The sequence below is a fragment of the Gallinula chloropus genome, assembly GCF_964237585.1.
Source record: "Gallinula chloropus genome assembly, chromosome: 5".
NCBI lineage: Eukaryota > Metazoa > Chordata > Aves > Gruiformes > Rallidae > Gallinula > Gallinula chloropus.
This window is the reverse complement of record NC_140090.1, coordinates 73,183,007-73,200,333: the sequence shown is the minus strand read 5'-3', so window position 1 is coordinate 73,200,333 and position 17,327 is coordinate 73,183,007. Positions and strand designations below refer to the sequence as shown.

Sequence of the window (17,327 nt, the reverse complement as noted above, 5' to 3'; positions counted from 1 at the left end):
CCTGTGTGGCAAAAATGAAATTTATTAGGCTGCCTCTGAGCTTGGTATCTCACAGATAGCTTAGCACACAGAGATGTGGGATACCAGACATAGAGGGTTCCCCTGAGTTCTGCTGATCGGTTGCTTTGCTCTTCTGGACCACACTCCAAACTGTAAAAGGCAGTGGAAAAACTTCCAGAGACTGCAGTGAGCTTGTTTTGAATCATGTAGATCTGATTCTCCATGCCCATTGACAGATTGTCTCCTCTAGTTCTTAATCATACTTGCTTGCCTTGCCTATTTCTCTTTTATCTGATCACATCTATCTTTTTGTTCCCATTTATTTTTATGTCTTTCTACAGTTACTACTTTCTTGTATATTCATGTTCATCTCCACTTTCTTAGTAACAGTCTCACACTCTCAAGTATTGCCAAGCACAGGGGGTTTTTGTGATCTTTTCACATAAAAAGAATGTGCTCTCTTACTTGATTGAAAAATATTCTTGATCTGAATCCCACCTGTTCTCTCAGAAGGTAGCACGTTAACTATCAAGCTATTTTTATAACTTGCTCTATTATTAATTAATGTTGATAGAGGTATGATACACATTTATTGCAAGCCAGAAATAAAAGTGAAAAGGTAGACACATACTGGGATTTCATATAGTGTATTTTTGTTAGAAAACTTGCTTGGCGTACCTGAAAGGACTGCTAAGGAGTAGGAAAGAAATCATGAAAGTGTGGTGGCAGCCATGCCTTGAGATCCAGAGGAGAGATTCCTTCTGGAGGAATTCCAAAAGAATGTAGTATTAAGGAATTCCTTTGAAGCTAACTTGTGTTATTTTGTAGCTGGTCCTCTGTTGCAGCCCATCTGTAATGTGACTTTATACCTTAGTTGCCTTACTCTGTCATTCTCTTTTTAGTTTCCTCACATGGCAGTATGACAGAGCACGGGCATCAAGTCATCCTTTGCCCTTATTACAGAGAGCCATTTGCAACTGATGCCATTTGCAGCAGTCTAGCAGAGGGGGAGTTCATGTGGATTAAGCAGGCTGTGGTGTAAATTTCTGCAGACCCAAATAAGACAGAAAGCATTGCTGCTACTTTAACAATGCTAGATTTTTTTTCTTGGCCAAGTTCAGGTGAGAGAACAGAGGAGGGGAGAAACACCTGGCTCCTCCTGCCATCATTCTTCTCTTGGCTGTAGCTCCCTTTCTGTGGTTGTGAATTAACGTTCTTCATGCTCTCTCTGTCTCAGAGGAGGAACAGCCCGAGTTGCATTGCTTTTTTGTTCACAAGCTGTTTTCTGACTAAATAATGTTATTGCTGAGTTTGCTCCAGACTGTTCTGCCAAAGCTTTCCTTGCTGAATTCAGCCCATATAAGTGCAAAGGACCCAGGCCTTTCCTGTGCAAAGCTCTCAGCTGAAATGTATATCCTGGCTGCATCCAACTTGTTTACTCTGGAGTGCACAGTGACAGCATTCCAAGTATTTCTCTGAAATAAAAATACAACATCACAACACTAAAGCTAGAATGAAAATCACATTGTTGATAAAACATATGAAAATAGGCAGCCTGTCCATTTTGGGGCTTTGTAGGTTAAGGTTGGTATGAATGATGCCAGCAGAAGCAGTCTGGCTTTGCCCTGCTCCAACAAAGGAAAATGACAAGGAAGCAGCATCAGAAACTTTCTCTTTCCCATTGACTTGCTAATAATAGTTTACTATATGGTCTGCCCCAGAAGACTGTTGCTCAGCTAGGATGTTGCTCAATGTTTAGAGGGGTGTTTCATTTGATTCTCACACAGGCTTTCAGCCTTATTCACTGTGCAAATAATAGCTTGAGTTACTGATTTTTTTGAGAGCTGAATGTTAAAGTAAGGGTATATGCAAAGTAAAAAGATGGATAAATGACCACGTTTGGTGTCTGCCACATGAGCAAATAAACCTATGTTAAGAATGGGAATAACCACCATTTGCTAAACTGTTTCTGGTAGGAAAAAGAATTTGAGTGTTGAACCTAAACCTTCTGAGTCTTAGTTTATCAGTGTTATAACATTACTGCCCTCCTCCTGAGTGCTTGGATCTGTCTGACCTCCTGAGCAAATGCTCAGGGCATGCTTCTCTCCTGATCTCTCAGGCTCTGTGGGGTCCTGGCTCTGAGGCTGCTGTTTGTTTACAGAGAAGGCTGTTGGTACGCTTCTCCCTGGTGTCTGATCATTTCCCCCTGCCAAATGCACAGTATTCTTCTTCCTCAGCTTAGACTCAAAGCCAAACATCTCAGACCCCTGATCCAGAGTCACAGCATTCTCTCCAGTCTCCTGATGATGATTATACTGTGTGCTGCTGGGAAGTGAAATCATTCCTGCTGGTCTTTACTTCTGTACCAAGCCATGTAAGGGCTGGTTGGATCAAAATTTCCAGGGGCCCTGACCCATACCTCTCCTGGGCTCAGAGGGTGAGGTTTCCTCTGACAGCACTTGAGCTAATAGTCACCAGCAGGAGACCTGGACTTGGCTTCGTTTGGTTTCTTTGTGGACAGAGTGAAGAGGTGACGTTCCCCCCTGCAGACAGACAAGGCTCTGTATTGGCTTTGCAGTGACTGGAATGAAGTTTAAGTGTGGCTGCAGCTGCAGTCAGTGTTAAACATCAACATTAGCTTCTGCTCCATTTCAACTTGGCTGATACCTGCCAGCAGCTTCCCAACAGAGAGCACAGTTTACACTCTGTGGCAGAGGAGAACAGAGAAATGGGACGGAAGTGCTCCTTGCCCCTGGCATTGCTCAGCCTTCGGGGACAGCCAGATATTTCCACTTTTACAGCATAAGAGCAAATCCCATGTTTTGGGACACAAACAGCCAAGACTTTGCTCTTTTCAGTGGCTGGAAATGCCACTGACTTTGCAGAGCACAGGGTAGAAATGATGTCTGTGCCAATGGCAAGTACGGTACACTGTGCACTCTTTCCCACGCTGCTTTGTACCTCCTGCGTCACACTGGCCCCTCTAGCTCAGAGCAGTGGGTGACATACTTTGCTGCATAGTGAATGTTCTAATTTTGTGTTTCCTGCTACATTTTGCATAATTGCAGGGGTGAGGTGATCTGAGTAATACTTTACCATAACTGAATGTGACCTATATTCCTCAAGGAAGTCATAGGGCTTTCCCAGTCTTAAAGGACTGATAATCAGAACTTCATTTTTACGTGTGATGGAGTACTTAAGGGGAGAACAGTCCAGGTAACCATAGCCCAGTTCTTTTGCTCTTACCCTCCATCCTGCCCAGAGGAACCCTCTGTCTTTTAGTTCCTCCAGTTGGTGTTTACTCACTCCCTTGCTGCTTGAGACTAAGTTTTAGTCAAGAATGTGTACAAGTACTTTGACAGCCCCAGCAAAAGCCTTCTCTAGGTGAAGTGAGGATTTTAATATTTGGGGGGTTTACTTGTATTTCTCATGAGCTAGAATTGAATGTGAATTACTTGCATAGTTCATACAGATTAACCGTTTGATGCAGTGAAGGGGTTCTCTATAATAATGGGCTTGTGATGACCAGAGGTCATCTGCTTTACTCTGAATAAAGATTTATTTATTATTTCTTCTTCCCTCAGGTTCCACTGTCTGGCATCCCGACTGTAAGCAGTCCACTAAGACTGAAGAAAAGCTACGGGTAAGCGGCAGTGACGCACCAGATATTTTCTGCACACAATAACTGAATGTTGTTTTTAAGAGAGTGACTTATTCCATGTTTTTTTTGCATAGCTTTCACCACTCTGGCAGAATAAACAGTGGAGGCACTTCAGAGGTATTGCTCTGATTTTTAGGCTTACCACCTTCACATACCTGTCTCAGTGCACTGCCTTAAAGATAGTGTCATTTACTGACATACAGACGTGGCAGAGTCTCTAAGACACTTCATTTCATATCTCAGTTGTTGTGAAAGAGACTCTTACGGAGAAAATGGGAACAGGGCAAATGCTACAATATGTTTTAATAGTTTTGCACATCTGTATAATTGCTCTGCAGTTATTCCCTATTCTGCATGGTTATTTACAGCATTTAGACAATATGAACTCTTCTTCTGTTGCCATCCATATAAACCCCAGCCAAAAGTGATCCTAATTTGAATGCCAAGAAGAGCTGCACCTTGGCGTATCCAGACAGATTTTTCTGGATCAAATCCTTGATGGCAATAATGCTGCACTGATAAATGCTGGCGCCTGGCTTTTTGCACACACCAGGCAATTCTAAGCCCATATTCACTAATTCATCTTCTGGAAAGTTTACTCATTTTGATCTCTAAGTCTATCCTTTAAACTTTGATAATTTTTCTGGATATGAATATCAGAGACTATATGAACAAAATATCTTTCAGACAAGGAAACCAAAAGATCCTGGCGTACAGATACGTAGGAGAGTCTGTGGGCTGTGTTCGTTTTGTGGGTCATTCACAGGAAGCCATGTCCTTTAGAATGTATTCAGGTGCACTGGTCTGTAAAACACCCCCCACAGAGAGTTTCCTATGGTTGTAGGTAATGTGCAGATAAATTCTTGTTGAGCAGAGTTGATCTTGGTGTGGGCTGTACCGATAAAAAAGTAGTATAATTGGCCCTAGGTGGGCATGGGATGTAGTGTGACCAAACATTGCTGTAGTACCAACTAGCATTCACACATTGTTCTGCCCTGACTTCCATAAGAAAATGGAAAATAATGCCAGACTGGATTTTCTTCCTCATTTAACTGTTCGAATGCAAACAGTGTCTTGGCCCTTCTTAAGTGTCAGATCACTTGTGCTTTGTAGTGAATAGTTGGGGTACAAAACCTCCCTTTCACTTAGACCCACTGCTTACCAAAGCACTCCTGACTATGTTGCAGCCCATATGAACCTTCCCCAGCTGACCTTATAAAATAAGTTGGTTTATTTTCATTCCCCATGGAAGTGGCCAAAGTCCCCCCAAATATTTTCCTTTTTTTTCCTGTCACACATTCAAGCATGCCAGCCTTCTTCTCCTTCAGCTAATTTTAATTAGAGGGGACTGAACGGATTCATCCACCTGCATGACTTTGCCTAAGTGAGTTCTTGCAGGAAAATGAAGTGAAGCAATAGAATGCATATTGTGGGAATATCTCAGAAATGTTATGGCATAGCTATCCAAGGTTTTTATTTTAATATCAGTTTGAGTTCACTTTGATGACTTTGGCACATGTTTCATTCTACTAACTCAAACGAAGGCACTGGCAGACAGGTACTGAACTAAATGAAACAGGGAAGCTATTTGCTATTTGAACATGTCATCACTAGATTATGAACTGTGTACTTTGATCAATTTTCAGTTTCTTATGACATACATTTAGACTTTACATGAGAATTGGGATCTGGTTTTTGAATTGACAAATATACGATATGGCCACTTTCAGGGTCAGGCCTAGATTTTCTGGTGGTTCTGCAAAAAGCCAGTGACATGGCCTCTTTGCTCCGCTGGGTTTCCTTTCCATATAGAGCAAAACAAAACAAAAAGCCCTTTTATCATTGAAGTAACTTCAGAAGTTTTCAGCAAGTTCTGTTTTCTCTCAGTAACTGAATCGTGATGTAAACTAATCAGCATTCTAGCTGGTTAAGATCTGAGAGGGAATTCATGAAAACAATGGTTGCTTTAGATCTTCCCCCCACTGGATATTTGTGGAGGATTATAAAGCCAAAACAAGCAGAAAATCAAGGAAACATATGTATGTTACAAAAATAGACATTGTTTAGGGTTTTTTTTGCAACTGTTTGGCTGTGATTCTGCAGGGATCAGTAAGTAACCTAGGTATTCTAACGCACAGATGATTGTCTAGCAAGTAGGTATTGGTAACTCGATTGAAAAAAGAGCTTAACCACTGAGCTGTAGAAACTGCTTTCCTTTTCACTCATTTTTTCCCTTTTGTGTTTCATGACAGCATTCCTCATCTGAGTTCTTTTATCCAAAGAGTCTGGTTCTGCGCAGGCCACGCTCTGCAGAGGTTTGCTGTTGTGTTTTCATAGTGCTGATAATGGTCTTCTTTACTGAGAAGATTCCTCATTGTCACTCGCTGCGCTTGCTGCTACTTCTGCCACATGGCTTTCCTGCTCTCACTTGCCACCATGGGCACTGACGCTGTATTTTGCATCACGTGGTGCAGTGTTGTCTGTTAATTCTCACATTTTTTTTATTTTATTTAATGAAATGCTTATAATTAAATTTGGTTTCGATTCAGATGAGCTTCTTGGGGGGGTGGTGGGGGGGGGGGGGTTGTAGTATTGTTCTTCCAGCATACAGAAAGTTTTTCTTCTAGAACAAAAAAATCTAAAGTGCAAATATGAAGCACATGAAAATGGTGAGAAGCAGCTGATTTTAAAGTAGTGGTTAAAAAGAAATAGCTTCTCATGAACAATGGCTCTGCTTTTAGAAAAAAAAAAAAAGTCATCCGTTAATTCAATTCCTTTTTTATATCTGATGATGCACTACACAGAGTTGAGAAAATATTTACAAAATTCCAGGTTTGGCCACGTTCTATGTGCTGCCTGAGAGCATTTGTCTCTCTCTAATCTGGGACATACCCACATCTGAGTCAGGAGGTCCTGTGTCCTCTTGATTCTGGACTACCTTTCTGCTTTCAGACTTCCTGGCTGTGCAGCTGCAAACAACACCCACTTCCCTTTCTTCTCCAGGGCAGTGGTTATTTGTTAGTTGTGTCTGCTGTGGGGGGACGTGTAGCTGTACTGCAATGCAGGCACATCCCAGTGGCTTTCACCTGATGATGAAGGAAAAATGTACTGGTACCGACTGGCTGGCGGTGAGCAGAGGGACTGATAGAGTCCATGGCACTGGATTTCCGTTGTGCCTGCTTGGGCCACCTTCACATCTCTTAATGCAAAGTAGAGGTAGTAGTCTGATCAGCCAGGGTGAGATAGTTGTGTTAAGAGCAGCTTGCAGGGTAGTGTTATGCATGTGGCATGAATTGCAGTGCAGGTCAGTGGGAGTTAATGCCAGCCCTGTGCCCTTTGTCCTGCACTGCACTTCTGTCAGTTAAGCAAGGATCTTGCAATGCATTAACGACTTAGAGCTATCAAGACGTGTTATCAGGAACCCTAAGGAGGGCAGTGTCTCTGCAGCCCTAGGCTTTACAGAATCACTTGCTGGAGTCTGAGAATAGCAAACCATTTCACTCATAGGCCTGTGGTAGTGACTTTTTGCATCCAACTTAGCCTGCACAAGCCTGAGTTTCCAGTGCTGAAATCCAGGAGCCTTAGGATTAAAAAACCAAATCCTATTCAATGTATTAGAAAACTATGCAAGACAAAATAGGAGCAGCCCATGTCAAAATAAAGGTATGTTCTTTTTCCTGTTTTGTAGGCTTTGTAGGGTACAAATAGCTTAGGGGCAGATTAACATCCTCTTGTGTAAATTTGGACAGTATTAAATTCTGTTTAGATTTACATGCTGATTGTACAAAGTGTAATTCAAGGTGTAATTTGGCTTCAAATGTTCTTCTGCAGAGTAGACACAAAGATCACAGGATCACAGATCCTGTATCATTGCTGTTGTGATAGATGGGTCAAAGCTCAAAGGCTTGAATCTGTGTAAAAATGGTGGGTTGAAAACTATAGGGTGAAATCCTGTGAATTCTCTGAGAAGTTTGCTGCCAAATTCAGTATATTCTAGACTTCCTGGTTTCTTTTCTTCTGCTTTCCACTTAACTTCCTCTTGATGAAGGCTACGTTTGCATGACTAGCTTTGTCATGGGTAGCAACGTGCCTTCAATGCGCAGAAAATTGCTTCTCTTCTCTGGCCTTTGTGTCTAGAAAGGAACGAAAAATAGTTGTAACCTATTAATATTTGTGTCTGTGTGAGTTTGAACTAAACCTGATCACTAGTTTTGCCTTGATGCCTACATAGTGTGGCATTTTTTTAGATAGAGAAATAATTTGAAGGAAAAACTCTTGTAAGAGAGGGGCACATGTTAACCAGCAGGCAGGTGTAATGAATGCTGTAACACTGGGGTGCTTTATTGGCCACTGAAAATTACTGAAATCTTTAGGAAGCCTGAGTTTAATGAACCCTGGTTTTGAGTCTTAAACAACTGTGAAACCTTGCAGGTAGTCAGAGGTAGCAAGTGTCGCACTGAGAAAGCCAAATTCCTTGCTATTGCAAAATTGTGTCTGCCTAGTAGAATAATTTACATCTTACTCTTCTAATAGTTTATTTATAAACATGCTTCACTTAAAGTAGCTTCTGAGAGTTAGAGAATTTGTGTAAGCTGTAATGTTAAATGTTAATAAGCGAAAACATATTCATTCCTCTGCAGCTATTATCACCGCCTTGCATAATGAACTCTATCAAAAAACTAAGGCAGGTACTGTAAGAAATGCTGGTGATGCCTTTGTTAAACAACAGTGCATCCATTTGGCCAGATGTTCTTGGGATCAGTTTTGATCTGGTTGCCTGCACTTCTAAGTTTTTGTAGAGCATGATTCTGAACATCTGTACTTGAGAAAACCAGAGCCACCACATTGTAGCAGCATCTGGATGATGTGAGTGGCTCTAGTGTGGATTTTGGTTTTAGAAGCAGCTGTGTATTTAGATGATGTGCCCTGCATGATGACATGAGAGACTGAGGTAAATGCAGATGAACATCTTAAGCTTTGCAATCCGAAATAACAAGTTAATCAACTGGGGGCATATGCATGGGTGATATATGCTAATTGAGCATTGAAATTCACGGTGAACCTAGTAGGATGAGCATGACAGTCGGTGTTACCTCTGCCAGTCTGCAAATGAAGTCGGTAAAGAACTTCGGCACTGAAGACAAATGCATGGAATGAAGAACAAAAGCATAAAAATAAGTCTGTGGTACAGTGGGAAACACTGAGAAGTCTTGCAGATATGTTAGATGCTTTGTGATTTGGTTCTTTCCTTCGGCTCCTTTAATGACATGCATGAATTTCTATTGACTGAATTTCTGTTGATTTTTTTCATGTAATTCATAGACTTCCAGAGTCTGGTACAGACATCCCATGTTGATATAATTGCTACTGTTATCCATTTGGGTGGAAGAGGAAAGGAAAAAGCAGATGACTCTTCTCCTGTCAGAAAATGTGGAGAAAGGCCATGCACCACAAGAAAAGTAAAAAAGATTAGTTGTAGTTCTTCATAGAAATTTGCTTTGAATTTCTCTGCTCAAAGGTGGCATTATGAAAAGCTCTGTTTGACTCCTTCGAGAACAAGAACAATCATTTGAAGAGTTTTCCAGATCTGTTTGTAGAAATAAGGCAGCCTAACTTGTTTTGTTGCTGAGAGTGTAGAACAAGTGTCACAGGACTATTGTGATGCAAGGAAATACCCCTAAATTAGTGCATTCATATTAAAGAATGTTTTATCTAACTTTTTTACCTGTCTTCTTCCAATAATGTATGCAAGAGATGCTCACATAGCTCCACTGAAGATTAAAGGTTGGAATTTACACTCCATTGCAGCTATATCAATGGAGAACTTGACCTCCAGTGTGTCTTTTGCCACCTGATTTAAATCACAAGAGTGACACAGGGTCAGGGGTTCCCCACTGCTAATGAAGATGTGATGTACAATTTAAAAGAGAGTGTCCATTAAAAAGAAGATCTGTGATCCCTGTCACAGGCTTTCAGTCAGGAGCTGTTACAGACCTGTTAGGAGAGAAGCCAACCATAGCAACTAAAAATATGCCAGAGGAAAAGCTTATATCAAGGAATCTTTAGTGTGTATTTGTTAAGGCAAGCAGCACAAATATTTTTAAGTGCAATGCAATTGTCTTTAGGGGAAAGCAGAAAGCTGTGAAGGATTCCAGACCTTACAGGAGCAGCAGAGTAGGAAATAGCCATCCTTGATGGAAACAGCCTGTGTAATTCAAAACAAGAAATAGGGCAAAGCGAGGCAGGAAGGGTGAGAATAGATATAGAAGGTCCTTTCTTTCATGCACTGACTTCAGGGGTATGTTGTAAACTTAAGCAAGGAACAGAACTGGGAGCAGATAGAAGAGCCCAAGTTCTTGGACTGCTTGGATTAAGCTCCTCAGGAGAGGAACATTTGTGCTCTGGCAGTGACTGGCAGGACAGCCTCCTACCCAGGGACTGTGGAGCTTTTCAGTAGATGGAAGTTAAAATTGATGAGTGCAAGAAGAATTACAGAACATAGAAAACTGATTTTAAAGGGTGTCATGTCTGGCTCATGTTAATGGGATGGTAACGAGGAACAGAAACACTGTGAGGAAACGAAGAACACGGGCTCCCGCTTGCTGGTCCGGCTGACAAGTGCTCCCTCTGACAAGTGCTCCTGTACCTCCTGCTCCTAAGGAAGTTGTTAGCAGGATGTGGCTGAATCTATCATCTTAAGCTGTCTAACTTTATTCAACAAATTCACTGTGATAAATACAAGTTATTCTTTTGTTTTGCTCAAGAGATTTTTAGCAGTGACATGAAGAGATGAGACTAAGGAGGTGGACCAAGCGCTGAGAATTTATTCTTTTCTGAAGTCATTATAAAAGATCCAGAGCAAAGTGCAGACTGGAGGGGGCTGCCAGAAGAAGCTGTAACTGCCTCCCATGCCTATTTTCCTAACAACAGGGAGAACTGAGCAGACAAAACTCTTAAAGCATGTTTGCCAAGAGCCAGAGACGCCCCTAACAGTACCCCAGCTACTTCATGCCGTTCCCTGTGTTGTAATGAAAACAATTGTTTTCCATAGCAACTGCAGCAACATGTTACATGTGTCTCCACTCAGACCCTGGTGTGAAATGGCAGAATGGAAAGGGGGAATAAAGTGTTTCTCAACCGCAGCCAGATTTTCCAGCTTAACTCTTGTAACATTTCCATGAAACAAGTGGTTGTTGGTGGGCTTTTTCGCTTTGATTGCATCATGGGAGGAGCTTTAGGGCAACTGAGAAATTTCTCTTCTCTTTGGGGATGTAGGAGTTTGCAGCTAGAGAGGAAAGCAAAGACAGGCATAAAGGTCCAGCTGAGAAAGTGTTCTCAGACATGCTCTGGAAGAGGATTTATCACTGTGTCATTCCACAGCCACATCTGCTCTCTGATCTGAATCTTCATGCTTTTTGCTGAAACATGTTCAAAACTTCTCAGTCCTCTGACCCTCCCTGAAAGCTGTGATTTCATTTCCACTAACGAAGTCAGAGGAAGCTTGTTATATGAGCAGTGAACTAGTCTTCAGCATTTTTTACATGGATGGTACCAATAGTTTCTGGGGCTGTGATCCAAAAGGTAGAAGGACTCTGAGGTCTGCCAAAGGATCATTTCAGGAAATCTATGCTGAGAGATAAGAAAGGTCCAGTAGCCTTGTTGTGTTCACTCCAGGTATTTCCTAGGAAAAAACTCAGCGAGCCAGGCTGTCAAGCCTATTTTCTCTTCAGTGTGTGCCTGAAGGTCCTTTAGTTCAATGTCACAAGCTGATGAGGTAAGGACTATTTACCAAGATTTAATTTTCAGTGACTTTGAAGAATCCCACTGCACTGGTGTCATCAGTCACCTGCATTTGGTTCTTTGCAGTCAACTAGGGAGCAAAAATTGTTCATGATTTCTCAGTTGTGAGTGGAATATCGCTGATTACTTCTATGTGTCTGCTAGATGCCAAAGTTAGGAGTAATTGCCACAATAACCTGGGTGACTTTTGATCAAATAGATGTTTTTCAAATGTATCAAGTTTTTGGTATCCCTGCATCACCCTGATAAGTTATTTTGTCTCCTCTCACAAAACTTCCCTCAGGGAATTGGTGACTGTTTAGTCCTGCTGAAGTGCTGGAAAATGCCACTTGCTCTTATAGGGGTGAGACTGTTCTTATGAATTTCAGTTTGCAGGATGTTGTCCGGAAACATCAGGACTTTAGCAGTATGGGGAGGATCATGAAATTTCAATCAACAGTTTAGCTTTCATGTTGCATCTAAATTGTGCTGCAGATGTAGGGAACAGCTCCAAGCCAAGGATTTCTGGTCCTTCTGCTTAGCAGGGCTGCATTCAGTTCTGTGTTCATTATGGAAATCCAGTGATGGAACATCTGGGAAGTGATAACATGTGCTGTGCTCCTCTCAACAGTTTTGTCTGCTGATCTGCTGATACCCCTAGCTGTTTGTGAACTAACATTTTGGTAGAATGACCGGCAGGACTCTCCTGGATTGGACGTTACAGTGTCTCTGGCAGATGTTTGGTTTTGTTCATTGTTGTTGTCAGTCTTTTACACTGTATGATTTAGAAAACCTCCTTCCCCTCTCACAGCACTCCTTCCCCTACCAAACGAAAAAGCCCACCTGCCTCACAAGATTGTGACATTTCCCAGAATGCTTGCATTTGTGTTGACATTTTTTTCTAAATTCAGTTAATTTCAAGATGTATGCAGATTCCTTCACTTAAACGCAAAATTACCAGTGTGAATGGCTTCAGGTTGCTCTGAAAAATTACTTTGTGTTTTTCAGCCTACAAGAACATCATCAGAAAGCATTTATTCCAGACCAGGTTCCAGTATACCTGGTTCTCCAGGCCACACTATCTATGTAAGTATTCCTTCTGATAAGTAAACTGTGAATCCTTTGCTTTGGTTGAAATGCTCCATGAAATCACTTTCATACTGATGCTGATGCCTTCATTCAAGTTAAAGACCTCACCATGACAGACATAGTTTTTGTAACTACAGAACTTCAGGAGCGGGGCAGGACTTTCCCAGGTCACGTTTCCCTTAGATGCCATATATTGCTGGCAGTCACTTGGTGATGTGAAGAGGGCCAGGAGGCAGGCAGGTCATTTGCCTTTGTTAGGGGTTAGGTGAGGAGATCCGTGCACCTCGATATGCTGCTCTTGGGAGGTCTGCTGTCTGCAGGGTTGGAGGGTCAGCCTGGCTGATACAGCATCTTCCTTTTCAGAAGTGAGATGGTTTCCTTGTGGAAGGGAAGGTGGGTTTTATTTAAGAACAAAAAAGTATATTAAGCATCCTTTTACTGAACAGTGCTGCAAATGCAAAGCTATCTTTATGACATTTTATTTGCAGTAGAGATGTAGAGTTTAATATGATTCCTTCAGTCATCAGGCTTCCTCTTGGTTATTTTAGGGGATCTCTTTCACTGTCTGGCCTCATTATTGGTACCTTTGGAGCCTATAAGATCTTAGAAATTAGAAGTAGATATGCGTTAGTAGAAAGTTGGCCTAAAACTTTCAAAACAATCATGTTTTTCCCCTCTTTTCATACCACTTTTCCAGGCATATCTGTGTTGTAAATGTCAGTGTCTTTTCTTTTTCTTGGCAGAGAAATCCATAAGGTCAAAAAATAGTCATCTTTTGTGGCTGTGCTAATCTGGTTCTAAGGAGGAGTAGTATGAAATGTACTTGGGTGAATAACAGGACCCAGACTTATCAAACTTCTTGCATTTTCATGCATATAACCTACACTTCCAAAAACACAGGTCCTTTTAAGACTCTTTTTCCTTGAAAGTTAACATAACCTTTGCCTTTATATAAAACATCCTCTGCACAAAATGGAAGGCAGAAGTGGTAGATAACAGCTAAGGAAGAAAATTACAGGAAGGCAAGTTAGTGACAGTGAGTCCATTAAGAGGAAAACAAAGATGAAGGTATGCTGGGAAGAAGAGGCAGACTATGGGACAAACTTTATTTGCTCTTCTCTATGCCAAATGCTGAATTACTGATTTTATAGATTGAGATTTCATAGGTGAAAATGTAGTGTAAGACACAGAAATGTATGTTACATGTATAGTAATACAGGACAAACACCAAAATTATAAAACTCAAGTCCTGAGTTTGAGTTAAATACTAGTCCTTCAGTACGTTTCAGCAACGAAAAATAGCTGATACATTACAAATGTTCACACTGAACATACTAGAAAACCAAGCATGTCCTGGAGAACTAAATAGGTTTGAGGTTGGTTTTAGAAAGTGAATTGTTTCAAACCTTACTTTTCTATCAAAAAATGCTTTGTATTTTTTCTAATTGTCTTTCTAAGAACCACCAGGACCAGTGGTTGTCAGGAGAGCTTAGGAAGGCAAATGCACTTAGATCTGAAAATCCTAGGTGTTATTACTTGGGAAGTACAGAACTGAATGTGACTAGAAACGTATCAGCCTAATTTCCTTTACAGCCTACTATGAATAAATGAAAATGTCTAGTAGAAGAGTTTGAATATTCTCTTTCAGTTTTAGTCATCAAATATGTTTCTGTAAGGTAGGTAAAATGATGATTTTTTTTTAACAAGTCTTAAGTAAGGAAAGGTATTACCTATCTAAACTATATATAAGGCCTCTTTCTTGTTCCTGCTGATGGAGGACGTGTCTTTGGAACTGATTTCCTACTTCCATTTTTTTTTAACTGGTTAAGAGCTCCTTGCAGTTTTAGTTGAAAACTGGTGAATGTTAGTGCTACATAACATACAGGTAGTAAGCAACATATGCCTTTAGTCAGAAGCTCGGGTATGGATTGAGTGATGTGTGCAATATAGTCATTTCAGCTGGAAGCTGTGATACACAGTCCTGACAAATGGTCCTGCTTGCCTTTTTCTTTCCTTGTAATAAGTTGTATTTCCTCTTGTGTGCACAGTTATTAGTTGCCTTTCTGTCTGTTGTCTTCTGCATGGAATCCTCTAATAATCTCCCTAAAATGCAACCGAAGTTGCTGCTGTTGTACATTTTGCATCTGGGAAAACAAGAGCAGAAAGGTGAAAATACTTGCCTGAGCCCACAAAATGAATCATTTGCAGAGCTGGTTTCCAGCTCACCACTGCAGCTAAGAAACTTTTGTGTTCGATCTATATATACACCACCTTTTTTCCTAATCTGAGAAAACTCAGTGTGCTTTTGCAGAGGAGGCCTACTGGAGAAGAACAAGGAGCAATCATGTCTCATGTAGAGTGCCAAAAAGGGTTTTCCGTAGCAACAGTGTGACAACAAATACACAGAAATCATGAACGGTGTAAAACAGAAATAACCAGTGCGTTTGTGTAAGTTAATTTGTCTTCTGTCTTTGACCTTCAGGCAAAAGTAGACAATGAGATCCTTGATTACAAGGATTTAGCAGCCATTCCCAAAGTCAAGGCCATTTATGACATTGAACGTCCAGACCTAATTACTTATGAGCCATTCTACACTTCCGCCTACGAGGACAGACAGGAGAGACAGAGTCTTGGAGAGGTAATGAACCGGCAAGCAACCCATTCTGCTATAAGCTTGATTCAAAGCCTGCTTCGCTTCTGCCCTCTTTTGAAACAGTTTCTAATTGACAGTCCTGGTATTGCTGCTGCTTTTCAAAGTGCTTTTTGTCTGTTTGATCCGGGTTTAATCATGATGAGGCCTCATGTGCAAAGCTACACAATTAAGCACACAATTAAATACCTCCATTCACACCCACCACTGGCAGAGGAGTTGAAGGGGGGAGATTTGCTGCCTGTCTGCATGTGCATGCATAACTCACATGGGTATCTGAATCTTTGGGTATGGCCAAGGCCAGAATGTGAGGCAAAAGCCAGCCTGGTGCTGTGCTGTAGAGCACCAGTGTTCACAACAGAATGTGAGGAATGCTGTGGTGTTCTGTGGCAGTAAAAGAAGTAAAAGCAGTGGGATGCTTTCTCTCACACATGCTGAAGGGAAATATATTTCCAGAGCACTTTGCCAGACATACTGGATAAAGTCTGAACTAGGTCGGGATGAAGGGCTCTTCTGCCAGGGAAGGCAGGTTAGTATGGAAATTGCTGCCTCACATTCACACTGCTGACATTTAGTGAGAATTCTTGTATTCTGCAATGATTAAAAAAACCCAACAGACCCCAAACAAATTTTTTCTCTCAAATTTGTTTTTAAACATACCTTCCTTCTTGTAAGGTGTCCCACACTTCTCAGGTGAACTACAATTCAGCTACAGTTACTATTTATATGGTTCCAGTGCAGCTCATGAAGCAGGTTTGGTCATGTAATACATTCTGAGTGTAAATCAGACTTGCAGAATGAAAATTTAAATGGAGATGGAAATGGATTTACTTCCTTGCAATCTCAGTGACTGTAACTGAATTGAGTATGAAGATGAGCTGAGGAAAAGGGAAGTACTATGAATCGTTCAGGCACCAGTGGTCTGAAGATGCCCAGATCAATGACTCATCGTCTGCTCTCTTAGCAACAGATCAGGAAGCTGCCTCAGTTTTTCTACTTTGTTCTCTAATGTTCTCTAATAAGGTGAGTCTTTTAAATTGTCATCTCGGGAACGAGATATTAACAGCTCAGAATATTACAGAAATTTCCACTTTAAATTTATGTTGGTAGTAAATCCAGCTGACATCTGCTTCGAAACCACTGTGAGATGCAGTGGTGACTTCTGACCAGTTCCACAAGCCCTGACCAATTCCACAAAACCCACTACAAACACAATTCTCTTGTTAGTCACAGAGGAGGAGCTAAGCTCACCCAGAGAAGGTGAACTACTTGTTAATCCTTAACGGGAAGCTTCTCACTGGCAAAGCAGTGTGTTGGAAGCTGAGAAAGCAGTATGGTGGAAGCTGTCTCCCCTTATGCTTGTTCGGAGGGTAAGCAAAAGCTTCTGGTGTTTTCTTACCCCATATTTTCACTAGTGTTAAATCTGACTAATTTCTGGTGACTACAGAAATTTGTTCTGGACACAGAAGGGCTCTCACCTTCTTTTCAGAGGATCTGGGTTTTCCACCCAGTGCTACTGCCGACTTTGTAACCTTGGGCAAGTTACCTCACCTCTTTGTACCTGTTTCTCATCCCTTCCCTTGCCCTTAATGAGAACACAAGCCCATCAGGGCGGAGTGATCTCTTACTTTGTGTTTGTGTTGTGGTAATCGAGTGATACCTCAATCTGGGTGCATCATACATCAATCACCAGCATCTTTAAAAAACAAAGGAGGTAACATATTTAGTCAAGGCAGGGATTTGCAGACTTTGAGTGGTTTAACCTGCATTCTCTTTGCCAAGTGTGTGTGTATGTGGTGGTGGTAAATGAAAATGGATACTGAGTTTAAGTTTTTACACTAGAAATTATTAGAACAACCCCCCAACAACCCCACCAAAGCCAGCTAAAAAGGATTTCTGGGGCTACAAGGGAGACATCATGAAAGAGCAACCGAAGTTGTAGAGATGAGCCTTAATTATAGGGAATGGGCTACAAGAAAATTATATACTTCAGCCAAAGGAAGTGAAAAAACACAGCATGAAACTTTCTTTTTTATTGCAAAGAAAGGGAAATGCTTTGAAAAGTTTCTCGTTCTGAATCTTGCTCAATTACAGCCCAACCTTGTTTTTCTGGGAGTCCGTGATGAGAAATGTTATCCCGTAGCACCA

General features: G+C 41.3%; 1 protein-coding gene across 1 annotated transcript in view; it reads left to right on the top strand.

The window, feature by feature from the left end:
* ABLIM1 (actin binding LIM protein 1) overlaps positions 1–17,327 on the top strand; it is an 83,621-nt gene that overhangs the window by 37,211 nt on the left and 29,083 nt on the right. The window contains exons 6-9 of the mRNA XM_084264761.1: positions 3,585–3,643; positions 5,914–5,976; positions 12,449–12,526; positions 15,012–15,167. Coding sequence (XP_084120887.1) covers positions 3,585–3,643; positions 5,914–5,976; positions 12,449–12,526; positions 15,012–15,167 — 356 coding nt within the window. The remainder of the gene's footprint in view (positions 1–3,584; positions 3,644–5,913; positions 5,977–12,448; positions 12,527–15,011; positions 15,168–17,327) is intronic.